The following is a 13,377-nucleotide window of genomic DNA, read 5'->3' on the forward strand; positions in this document are numbered from 1 at the left end:
CATGTAAAAGTCAGTTTGCAAAAATGTTGTTATTAGAGTTCGACTGATAGTGGATTTTGCCGATAACGATAACTAAGGTGGTGGAAAGGCCGATAACCGATTAATTGGCCGAGAGTTTTTAAAATCGATTTATGAAATGTCGTAAATTAAATTACTATGGCGGGCAAAGACAAAGAGTCCAAAATTAATAAAATCCCAGATGCAGTTTTTTGTTCAATGAAAATCCCAATAATAACCAGGAAAAATGAAGATCTGGTGCATAACGCAGGACTTTTAAGTATAAACAAGACCGAAACACACCAGGGACTCTTATTTTGAAATGACAAAAGGATGAAAAACTATCCATAACTATCAACATAGATTTTTTCAGTTAACCGGTAGATGCTTTTTGCAACTATTGGTACAGATTAATCTGTAAAACCGATATATCAGTCTACCTCTAGTAGTTATAGTAACATTTATTCTATGAGACTAGGTTGGAAATGTCCATTATGGTTGCCAACTGTCCCGTATTAGCCAGAACATCCTGTATATTTGTAAGTGATGTCTGTTGTCTTGTATTTTACCAGCGAAATGCAGCAATGACTTTAAAACATCTCGTAATGGAGGCTTTGTGTTTAGTACTGAAACACTCAAAATGCTTAAGTATCCTGTATTCATGTGGCAAAATGTTATCAACCCTGTTGTCCATTAGCTCAAATCTATCTCACTAAACTCTCACACAATTCTGACCTTTGACCTGAATTGTGTCTTTAATTTTTATTGGCTGCCTTGTTGTCCAATAGGGACAACGATTGACTACACTTTAGATCTGACTTTAGATTAATGTAGCCTACCGAAGCGGAAAACTCAGTAGACTGAATATATCATTGTTTTTACAACAGTTCTGTTTTAGTCTCATGTGGGATTTTGTGTATGCTCAAAACACCACCATTAAAAATACATTCTGTGTCTTCTTTTAATGTGATGCTAGAATGCACAGTAATTGCACACTATGAATGAACACACTATGTATTTACCAACTGATAAGATGTCATTGTTCTGTGATGCACTGTAATGACACGGCAAGTCGAGCATTGTTTGTCGTAATAGCAGTAATTGTTGCTCATTATGTTGCTAGTCGTTGTGCCATGACAAGCGGAGGAACATCCTGTTGGTTGCTATGATACCGTCGTCATGTTGTTGAGTTGAACATCAGATCCAAAAGTGCAGCACTGTATAATGAGACTCTCTTGACTTTGCCCTGCCACCATCACCACTGAACGTAAACGTGCTCTCGCACTGAAAATGGCACGTTAAGCCCTCGGGACAGCTGACTGGTGAGACGTTTTTGTTTTCTGACTGAATATGTGGATAAAAAAAAAAATCCTCTGGTTTCTGCTTGAAATGCAAACGAGTGAACTGAAGCGTGAGTGTCGTTTGGCAAACATCAAACGTCAATTAGTCTGTAAATGGTATGAAAGGAAACTGCCATCTTTCTGCTCTAATGACTTTTTTGCACTATAAAGTCAAAGGTATCAAATACCACAAGTACACACTCAAAAATATGAGTGGCTTTGGCTTTTTATCATGCTGTTTAATGTGTTTTACTGCTCAAGTTGCGCTAGCATGAGTTGTGTTGATCACAGGAAGTGTTTGTAGCTTGATCAAGATATTGTAACGGCATCTTCAAAGAGTGTCAATTAAAAGTTGTTCAAGTGTTGTGAAGCTACTTTGAAACTGTAGCTTCCCAAGATACTCTTATAGTAAACTTAAAGTTCTGAAACTACAGTCAAACTACTCTTTTAAAAAAAGTAGTTGAAATTATTTCTGATTATCACAGTTCTGATTGCAGAGATCCTTAAAGGGATAGTTCACCCAAAAATGAAAATTCAGTCATTGTTTACTCACCCCTGTGTTGTTGTAACCCTATATGACTTTCTTATTTTTTCTTAACACAGAGAGAGTAATTGTGAAGAAATGTTGTGCTCAGTGATGTCATACAATGGCAGTTTATGGTGACCACCTCTTCAAACTTCAAAAGAACACAAAAGTATAATTCAGAAGTCTAATAAATTATTCCATGAGACTCATGATTGTTATGAAAGCATACGATAAGATTTGGTGAGAAACAAACTGAAATCTAATGTATTATTTAGTGAAAATGTTCACTGACCGCTGATCTCCTGTGCACGTTTATGATAGGACACGAAAGCAACAATTCACGCAGCGCCCTCATGACATTGGGGTGCTTTGTTTATCTAAAAACAGGTCTTCCACAGTGATAGTCACAACAGAACACAACACAACTGCACACAAAACAGAGAACAGAACTTATTAAACATGTCTGAAGAGTTTGTAGTTGAAGAATTGATGCATTTCTATGCCCAGCCTTATTTTTTTGAACGGAGTACTCTGAAATCAATCAGAAACATAGAGGAGGCTACAGGACGCCACAGTCACACCGTGTCCTAACCTGATGGCAAACGACATGCGATAAAAGGTATATTTTCTATGGTAATCAGAGTTTTTGTCCTAGCCAGCCGTGACAAGCGATGGTACATTATATCTATTTTCATCATAGTGCTGGTAACTCTGTCTGCTGTGAACTGGCACCGGTCCAAAAACTTTCTAAAAAATAAGGCTAGGCATAGAAATGCATCAATTCTTGGACAACAAACTCTTCAGACATGTTTAATAAGTTCTGTTCTCTGTTTTGTGTGCAGCTGTGTTGTGTTCTGTTGTCGCAATCGCAGTGGAGGGACCTGTTCATGTGAGGGATTGGGTTGATTGGATTCAGATGCAGACATGTTGAGACAAGTAAACAGTTTATTAAACAAATCCAAATACTCCAAATTCAGGCAATAATCAAACACAGGCAAACTGTCAATAACTGGAATTATCCAAATCCAAGGGGTGAAATCCAAATCGTCAGGCAAAGGGATCATTCAAGTCCAGGCAATAATCAAACACAGGCAAACTGTCAATAACTGGAATAATCCAAATCCAAGGGGTAAAATCCAAACCATCAGGCATGGGGGAAGGTCAATAACAGGCAGAGTAGTCAGGAACAAACAGGCAAACAAACAGGTAAATGTTGGAAAGGCTCAGGATAACACTCTGCCACAATCTGGCAAAGAACAGAAAACAGAGAGAGAATAAATAGCCAGAGCAACCAAGAGTAATGGATCTCAGGTGTCCAGTGAAGGCAGCCAAATCAGGGGTTGAGTCATGGAGACACGCAACTTCTGAAACACAAATAAAGCCACACGCTCAGTCACAAACATAGACTGAGAGAGGGCGCTGTTGAGAGGATTCAGGCTGGATTCCTGAAATTTTTTAGAATAACAAAACGTGTTTTCGCTTGAACGCCCCGATGTCACGAGGGGGCTGCATGAACTGTTACTCTCGTGTCCTATCATGAACACACACAGTGAACATTTTAGCTAAATAATACATTAGATTTCAGTTTGTTTCTCACCAAATCTTATCGTATGCTTTCATAACAATCATGAGTCTCATGGAATAATTTATTAAACTTCTGAATTATACTTTTGTGTTCTTTTGAAGTTTGAAGAGGTGGTCACCATAAACCGGCCTTGTATGACATCACTGAGCACAACATTTATTCACAATTACTCCCTTTGTGTTCAGAAAAAGAAAGAAAGTCATATAGTGTTACAACAACACAGGGGTGAGTAAACAATGACTGAATTTTCATTTTTGGGTGAATTCCCAATTAAACTAATCCTATAATTTTACCTGATAGTAATTCATTTAATTAGGTTGATATTCCCTTATGAAAATTAACCATGGTTTTTACTACAGAAATCATAGTTTCACTAAGATATTTGCAGTAAAATCATAGTAACGACAAAATTAATCATGGTTTCTACATTATCACTATTGCAAAACTATTGTGAGAGTTTAAAAAACAGGGTGACTACATTTTAATGAACATAAATTTATACTTAATATACACTAATAAACTAGAAAAAAAATAACACTGTTTAATATAATCAAACAAAATATAATGATAAAAAGCAGCAATACACTAAATATTTTGCTTCAAAAAGAAGGCAAAGTCCCTTTAAGACTGTGCGGGTCTCAGGTGAATCAGTGAATCATTTATGTGAACTAGTTCATTTACATGAACCGTCCGAAAAAATTAATCAGAATTCTCAACGCTAAATATAAGGGAGTCATGTATTTTAACCAGTTCATTTACATGAATCGTCCAAAAGAATCGATTCACTTAAATTATTCATAATTCACAATGCTAAATGTAAGGGAGTCATTTATTTTAACAGGTTCATTTACTTGAATTGTCTGAAAGAACCGATTCACTAAATAAATTATAATTCCCAATGCTAAATATAAGGGAGTCCTTTATTCTAACCGGTTCATTTACATGAATTGTCCGAAAGAACCGATTCACTAAAATGAATCAGAATTCCCAATGCTAAAAATAAGGGAGTCGTTTAATTTAACTGGTTCATTTACATGAATTGTCCAAAAGAATCGATTCACTAAAATGAATAAGAATTCCCAATGCTAAATATAAGAGAGTCGTTTACTTTAAGCGGTTCATTTACATGAATTGTCCAAAAGAATCGATTCACTTAAATTAATCAGAATTCCCAATGCTAATATAAGGGAGTCGTTTATTTTAAATGGTTCATTAACATGAATTGCCCGAAAGAACCGATTCATTAAAATGAATCAGAATTCCCAATGCTAAAAATAAGGGAGTCGTTTATTTTAACTGGTTCATTTACATGAATTGTCCAAAAGAATCGATTCACTTAAATGAATCAGAATTCTCAATGCTAAAAATAAGGGAGTAGTTTATTTTAACGGGTTCATTTACATGAATTTTCCAAAAGAACCGATTCGCTAAAATGAATCAGAATTCCCAATGCTAAAAATAAAGGAGTCGTTTATTTTAACTGGTTCATTTACATGAATTGTCCAAAAGAATCGATTCACTTAAATGAATCAGAATTCTCAATGCTAAAAATAAGGGAGTAGTTTATTTTAACGGGTTCATTTACATGAATTTTCCAAAAGAACCGATTCGCTAAAATGAATCAGAATTCCCAATGCTAAATATAAGGGAGTAATTTCTTTTATCCGGTTCATTTACATGAATTGTCCGAAAGAACCGATTCACTAAAATGACTTGGTTTTCCCAGCACTACATGAGAGAGACAGAACAGTTTAGTTGAGTGTGTTTGATAACTGCCTTTGACTCCACTGAAATCACACAAATGAAATCATTGTTGATTTATATCTCAGTAATTTACTGACTTTAAATCTTGAGTAGCTTGTATCTTGGGATGTATGGTTTCAAAGTACCATCACCAACACTGCTCTCCTCTATGAGACCTTAATTTCCAGGAGTTTTCTGGTGTTAATGAACTGTGCAGGAGTCAGATGAGATACATGAGCTGTTCAAAGGTGACGTCTGCTCCACAGCTGTCTCCATCTGTCTCATCAACACGTGCAGTCGAGCTGCAGCGAGCACAGACACCACCTGCTCTGCTGTCACGACCCGTCTGATACCTGTACAGATGACTTATACGCTGCGATCCGTTCAACTTCTAAAGTCAGAAGGGTCATTCTGTGCAATCGGGCCCTTTTGTGTCTCTCATTAACAGATGTGTTTTACGGACTGTTATTATGGGCCACAGCAAAAAAATTTTTAATGTATTAACACATCTGGAGTAAAAACATGAATTTTTGCTGATATGTGAGTTTAATCGAAGCAAAGCCAAAGACTCTAGATAAAGAACCAGAATGAGGGACTTTCAGATGAAGAAATGGCGACACTATTGAAAACACAAATGTTCAGCTGTATTATAACGGAGACCATGAATCACTGTGATATATTCAAGTGCATTTCACAACACACATCATTTCAAAGCAGGTTTACAGGAAATCATGCTTTAACAGACAATGAAACTGTAATATCTATAAAGTCTTAGAGTCATTATTGTGTAATTGTAAATTGTGTATAAATATAAATCATTAAATAATTAAATAATAATTGTATTTATAACCCCAGTGAGCTGAAGGCGACTGTGTCAAGGAACACAAAACTCCATAAGATGTTGATTAATGGAGAAAAATCACCTTGGGAGAAACCAGACTCACTGTGGGGTCAGTTCCCCTCTGACTAACATCATGAATATAATGCCAATATTAGTTATTTATGTGCAGTTCAAGTCATGGTTTAAAATGATTAAACTAAGTAAGTGTTAAGGGCCAGTGTTTAAACAGATTTTGTATGAACTGTAAGATTAATGACTAATGTCTTTGAAGTTCATCCTGAATTAACTGCAGAAGTTCACATTGATGCACTGTCCTTTGTTAGTTGGTTGATGAAGGCTTTTGTTGGCAATTAATTGATAGTCTATGTTTTCCATTATAAGAGTGTAGTCCATCATTAGACTGAGGTGATGCAGGCAGAGATCAATGAGGTGCATCGCAGTTCATATCGGTGAGGTTCGGTGAGGTCCATCCTAAGTCCAAGTTTCAGGCAGTGGCATATGAAGTATCCCATGTCTTACAGTTGGAGTTGGCAGCAGTTCATCCTCTGAAGTCCATCGTAAAAGACTGAAGTCATCACTCAGCGACACGTATCAGTGGAGTCCGACACCTAACAGGAACAGAGCTGGATCTGGCAGGCTCTGGTAACCTCGGGACAAAATTTAGGGAAAAAGAATAATATTGGCGTAGATGTCATTCAATTTATTGCAGTTATAGATTTTGAGAAATATTTCTGAGAAATGTTTCTGGTTCCGGCAGGCCTAACTAAAGCAGCCTAATTGTGAGTTGATGGATAAATTAGGTGTATGACTGGCTGAATAGATGAGTCTTTAGTCTAGACTTAAACTGAGTGAGAGTGTCTGCATCTCGAACAGTGTTAGGGAGACTATTCCATAGTTTAGGAGCCACATAGGAAAAGGATCTACTTCCTTTTGTGGATTTTGATATTCTAGGAACTATTAACAGGCCAGAATTTTCTGATGGTAATGAATGTGATTGAATATAGCGTGTCAGAAGGTCACTTAAGTACTGTGGAGCTAGACCATTCAAAGCTTTGTATGTAGTTAACAGAATTTTAAAATTAATACAAAATTTAACAGGTAGCAAATGTAACGACGATAGAATGGGGCTAATATGATCATATTTCTTGGTTCTAGTCAGCACTCTGGCAGATGCATTTTGAACCAATTGAAGTTTGTTTATTGAACTTGAAGTACATCCTCCCAGTAATGCATCACAATAATCTAGTCCTGAGGTCATGAACGCATGAATTAGTTTTTCTGCATCAGCAACAGAGAGCATGTGTTGTAATTTAGCAATATTTCTTAGGTGGAAGAATGCTGTTCTATAAACATTGGTAATTTGATTTTCAAAGCACAGATTGGTATCAAATATAACATCTAAGTTCTTCGCTGTTGAAGACGATGTAACAGTACATCCATCGAGAGTCAAATTATATTTTAGCTGCTTATTTTTAGAGGTTTTTGTCCAATAAGTAGTACCTCTGTTTTGTCGGAATTGAGTAGAAGGACATTTCTGGCCATCCGATCTTTGATTTCATTGATACATTCTGCTAATTTGGAGAATTGTGAAATTTCGTCGGGTTTAGAAGAAATATAAAGTTGGGTATCTTCGGCATAACAGTGGAAACTTTATTCCATGATTCCTGATAATATCTCCCAGGGGAAGCATATATAAGGAGAAAAGCAGAGGCCCTAAAATGGATCCCTGTGGCACTCCATACTGAACTTTTGTTTGATTTGACAATTCCTCACTTACACAGACAAAGTGGTAGCGGTCTGATAAATAGGACCTAAACCATGCTAATGCAAGTACACAAATGCCAACATAATTCTCCAGCCTATTCAAGAGAATGTCGTGATCTATGGTGTCGGAGGCAGCACTAAGATCTAAAAGCACTAGAAGAGAAATGCAGCCGCGATCAGATGATAGGAGCAAGTCATTTATAACTCTGATAAGTGCAGTCTCTGCACTGTGATGGGGCCTAAATCCATATATACCATTTCTCTGTAGAAATGAACATAGTTGGGATGACACTACCTTTTCTAGTATTTTCGACATAAACGGGAGATTTGAAATCGGTCTGTAATTAGTCAATTCTCCAGAATCAAGCTGTGGCTTCTTAATAAGCAGTTTGAAGTGGTTCGAACTGCCATTTGCCAGTTTCTTGGGACATGTCCTAAGGATAGTGAGGAGTTAATAATATTAAGAAGAGGTTCTGAGATTACAGGGAATACCTCTTTTAAGAGCTTAGTTGGTATTGGATCACTCAGACATCCAGCCATTCAGTGACCCTAATCTACTATAAACCTCCTCACCATGATGAACAGGGAGGAGGCCAGAGCATATTACAGTGTCTGACATCGTTTTGCAAGTTCACACACCTCTTTAACATTATCTTTAGTGATCTCCGACTGTCGAAGCCAGACATCGTTAGTGCCAACATGAATAACAATTTTAGAAAATCTACATAAAATCTAATAACATGAGCGGATGCCATGACTTACCGCAACTGTTTGTTGTTGTTGTTGTTATGGTTGTTCTTGTGTGGCGAGGGTTTGAGTTCGATGTGGTTCGTTGTGGTTCCTGATCAACAGATGTTTGAGACTGATGCAGTAATCCATGTAAAACACAGAGGAGAAAACTAATGCACGCAGTCGACATGCGAGATGTAGACAAGCGGAAAAAAAGAAAAGAAAAGAGAGAAACGGGTGCGTGCGATAAAAAACACAGTTTTAACAGTAGAAAAGCGGGGGGGATAATGAAGCATGCGGTAAAATGGCAAAAGATAAAATGATGAGCGTATAAGAATAAGCAATGCTAAGCAGGCTAACAAGCTACAAACACAGACACTGATCACCCTAATGGTGACATCCCATGAAACATCTATTCACAACAAAACAACATTAAAAATACTACAAAAGAGCTAAAACATCTATGAATTCTTAATAATAACTATTTAAATGCCTCATAAGTTCACTTTGACCAAGGGAATATAATTAGTTAATTCAAGAGCAGGGCATTATGGGTGTTCCCAATAGCCTCAATTTTGTACTCATTAGTTTGAATTATTAACACTTAAAATCTGAAGCCTATGGATTTTTAAGAAAAATAAATTCTGGGAATATATATATTTGAGTTATAAGCCCAAAACTTGACATTTCGAGTAATGTTTACGACAACTTGATTTTTTCCGGTAATAACAACATTAGGGTTTTCAGTGCATGAAAATCAAATGTAAACACATGTAAGTCACAGTTTTCAAGGATGCAGAATAAATAAAACTTGAATTAAAGCAATTAAAAGTGAGTGTGGCTCACAAGCATGAGATGTTATGAGGTCTTGGAGAACTTTAGTGTCTAAAGATTAGTTACTGACATAAACGACCCTCCTCATGTTACCTGTTTTGGGTGCTTCCAGGGTTCCTGTAGGTCCTTAAACATCCTTAACATGTCTTAAATTCAGTTTTCAAAAATGTAAGGCCAATAAAGAAAGTCTTAAATATCTTGAATGGTATAACAAAAGTCTTAATTATCATTTTAAAGATGTAAAATTTTGTGGATGGAAAGACAGGAATCAGGATATGGCCTAATGTGAGATTTAATTAAATAAATATATCGTCTGCGTGTGCTGCACGCTTAAAAGAGAAGATTCTGTAGTGAGTACTGGACATTTATGACGAGCGATCGCTGATGATCTACTGTTGATGAATTACTGCTCATATTTGTTAAGACAATGTTTTATCAACGTATTGTAATAATGCATAATCTATTTCCTTATCTGTTTGCTTGAGCAGCTGAGAGCCAGATATTTCAAAATAAGAGTCCGCAGTGGATTTTTGAGGCTTGTTTTTATAGTTAAAAGTCCCACGTTATGCACCAAATATAATTTTTTTCTGGTTATTATTGGTACAGTATTTTGGTTGCACAATAAACTATATCTGAAATAGAGGTAGACCGATATATCGGTGCCGATAGTTGGTTTTTGGAACTAGCGGTTTCTGCAAAACTCTTTGCCGATAGTTAATTTTTTTATTCCTTATTTTTTTATTTCTCATCTGGTAAAATCAGATAGATAGATAGAAGGATAGTTAGATAACTAGATCGATATCCAGTGTATATTGGGCTTGTTTATACTTAAAAGTCCTTTGTTATGCACCAAATCTGAATTTTTCTGGTTATTATTGGAATTGTTGTTGCACAATAAACTCATTTTGGACTTTTGTAGCCTCAATATCTGTACCCGTCATAGTGAGGAGAGACAAAGAAATCTTTGATCATTCTATAAATCAATTTTTAAAAACTATCAGCCGATTAATCAGTTATCGACATTTTCCACCATCTTAGTGGCAAAATCAACTATCAGTCGACCTCTAATCTGCAATTTCATTCAATCTGGAGTCTTTTAGCCTTGATGTCTTTGCCTGTCACAGGAAAGACTTAAGAACATTTTAATATATGGACTTTGAAAGAGAACATTTGAATAATTGGGCTAATTATTTGCCCCAGGCAGTATAAGTAAAATAATCTGTGGGACACAATTCATCTTGAGAATGTGTAGGTTTGTTCTGGTTTGGACATTAGGTATTCATTTTATTTGTTTAGGTCTTAAAAATACTTAAATTTGATTTTAAAAACAGTGCAGCAACCCTAAACGGCTTTTTACTTTTGCATCACTTCCTGTTTCTGTGCAAAAATCAGCCCACTTCTCCTCTAGACCTTCAGTTTTGATCCAGGAGTTAGTAAGGACACTAAAAAGTGTGCATCAATGCAATTAAATGTCAGTTGGAGTTCACAAGATGGTGGAAATGTAACTCAAAGATGCATAATGAGCAGCCTTAATAGCACTGCAGAAAATAGATGAAACTAGCCTAAGATGGTTTGCTGGTTTTAATTGGTTTAATCCGGTCTATGTGGATGTCCAGTCTTGTTAATCTGGTGTTTAGACAAGCTGACAAGTGCCCAAAACTAGACTGTAGAAAATAGACTAGACTGTGAGACGAGCTAATCAGAGGTTCCTGCCCAGTTACTCTATATGTAATGTATCCTGTTTATTGAAATGAATGAATACGGGAGTTAATTTGGATTGTAGATGTTTATGGTTCTGTGTATCTTCTGCTCTCTCCTCGCAGCACCTCCTACTGTTCGCATTGTGCACTCAGGACATGCGTGTAACGTGGAAGAGGAGCATTACTCGGAGCGAGTTTACACCATCAGAGAGGGAGAGACCCTTGAACTCACCTGCCTGGTCACTGGACATCCACGACCACAGGTGAGATCTGCTGTCCTAAACAGACCAATAACAGCTCATACGATCATCGTATTAACCAACTAACACACTCTCTGTTCCTGAGACAGACACCTTAAAAAATAGATTGTGCATTTCTGGACATCTCTTCAAAAGTTGTTAATTTCTTATGAGTACTTTCCAAGTGGTCCAGGTTTGGCTGGTTAGCTTCAGCTCTGAATTCTTTTGAAATAAAAAGGTTTGAAAAGTAACTCACACCCTGTCTACACTGTACACGAGCGGCGCGTCACGTCAAAAGCAATAGAACCCCATTATAATCAATGATGCTGTCTACACTGGAAGCATCAGTTGCGGCGTGTCCGTCATGCCACGTCCATTGCGTCGATGGTAAGGGCGCTTACACACCAAGGAAAGCACTGACAGAGCGCTTGACGCATGGGACTGCGAAAGGTCCGTTTGAGGCATGTACCACATGGAATGAATACGCCACTTGTTTGAGTTTGTCAGCCATGTTTTTTCGATTTCACTGTGCAACTGATTCCCATTGGTAAACGGATGCCCACACCAGAATGTGTTGCGGCAAAAGTTGAAATCTTCTCAATTTTTAGTTGTATGATGGAGCTTCAGAATCAGAATACCTTGCATTTTCCTCTCTGTCCTTACAATGCACCATCACCTTTGAAATCAGTGCATTCGCAGTGTTCTCTGATGCAGCGTTAACTCTAATGTGTAGGTGCCCTAAAAGGGTGTTTCCGTTCCATTTTATGCTATGCACACTGGTGCTACTAACTGCCAACAACACAAACAAACGGTTTATAACGTTTGAGTAGATGCGTCCAGTGTAGACAGCCTCAAGCCATTGTGTTGCGCCGTGTCAACGGACACGCCCGGCGTAGCCAGGTTGTCACATATAACTCACTGTTGTTCTACAGACGTTTTTTCAGAAATTGTATTGTACTGATTGTTTTGTTTTTTTTCTCCCCTTTTTCTCCCCAATTTGGAATGCCCAATTCCCAGTGTGCTCTTAAGTCCTCGTGGTGGCGTAGTGACTCGCCTCAATCCGGGTGGCGGAGGACGAATCTCAGTTGCCTCCGTGTCTGAGACCGACAATCCGCGCATCTTATCACGTGGCTTGTTGAGTGCGTTATTGCAGAGACGTAGCACGTGTGGAGGCCCACGCTATTCTCTGCGGCATTCACGCACAACTCACCACGCACCCCACCGAGAGCGAGAACCACATTATAGCGACCACGAGGAGGTTACCCTATGTGATTCTACCCTCCCTAGCAACCGGGCCAATTTGGTAGCTTAGGAGACCTGGCTGGAGTCACTCAGCACGCCCTGGATTCGAACTCGCGACTCCATGGGTGGTAGTCAGCGTCTTTACTCGCCGAGCTACCCAGGCCCCCTCCATTCTACTGATTGTTATTCTTCAAAGAGTTTTCAAGTTACATCCACTAAACTTGGCACGGACCTTCAGACTGTTCTGACTCAGGATGCTTTTTCTAAATGATCAGAATTACGGTTTCTCCACAGCGGGCCATTAAATATTCCCCAAATCCCATAGATTTACATTAACGGAATGTTCAGCGGATCCAAGACTATTCAAACTCCGACTATCAAAACATTAAAAATGAAAATGTAAACAAAGCCTTTAATCTGCTTTAACTTCCTCTTTCTCTCTCTCTCCCTTTCTCTCTCTCTCTCTCTCTTTCTTGCCTTGTTTTCTGATTGGTTTAAAATAAAACCATTGGCCCAGATCTGAGCGTCCATAAGCAGTGTGCAGGTATCCAGGGGTCACGCGCCAGCCAAGTTCCACTGAGATAAATGGGAATGCTAACAGATAGCGTATTATACACCTTTTTACATAAAGTGTGTTAAAGAATGAAGCTCATTTCTGAATATCATATCTTCAGTGGCTGGAATGGTTCACTAGTTATCATGGATGAAATAAAAGTCTGAATATACTTAATAAAGTTCTCTGATCTCCACTGTACCTGATATCATGTCCAAGCTCTTCTGCTAAATCTTCTCAGTTAAGACATTAGGGAACATTAGGGTGTCACACTTATTTATTAA

The 13,377-nt window shown here is 37.8% G+C and overlaps 1 protein-coding gene across 1 annotated transcript in view; it reads left to right on the forward strand.

The window, feature by feature from the left end:
• The window catches only part of LOC127409995 (MAM domain-containing glycosylphosphatidylinositol anchor protein 2-like), a 248,363-nt gene that overhangs the window by 63,748 nt on the left and 171,238 nt on the right, over positions 1 to 13,377 (forward strand). Inside the window, exon 2 of the mRNA XM_051644966.1 lies at positions 11,183 to 11,322. Coding sequence (XP_051500926.1) covers positions 11,183 to 11,322 — 140 coding nt within the window. The remainder of the gene's footprint in view (positions 1 to 11,182; positions 11,323 to 13,377) is intronic.

The sequence above is a fragment of the Myxocyprinus asiaticus genome, chromosome 19, assembly GCF_019703515.2.
Source record: "Myxocyprinus asiaticus isolate MX2 ecotype Aquarium Trade chromosome 19, UBuf_Myxa_2, whole genome shotgun sequence".
NCBI lineage: Eukaryota > Metazoa > Chordata > Actinopteri > Cypriniformes > Catostomidae > Myxocyprinus > Myxocyprinus asiaticus.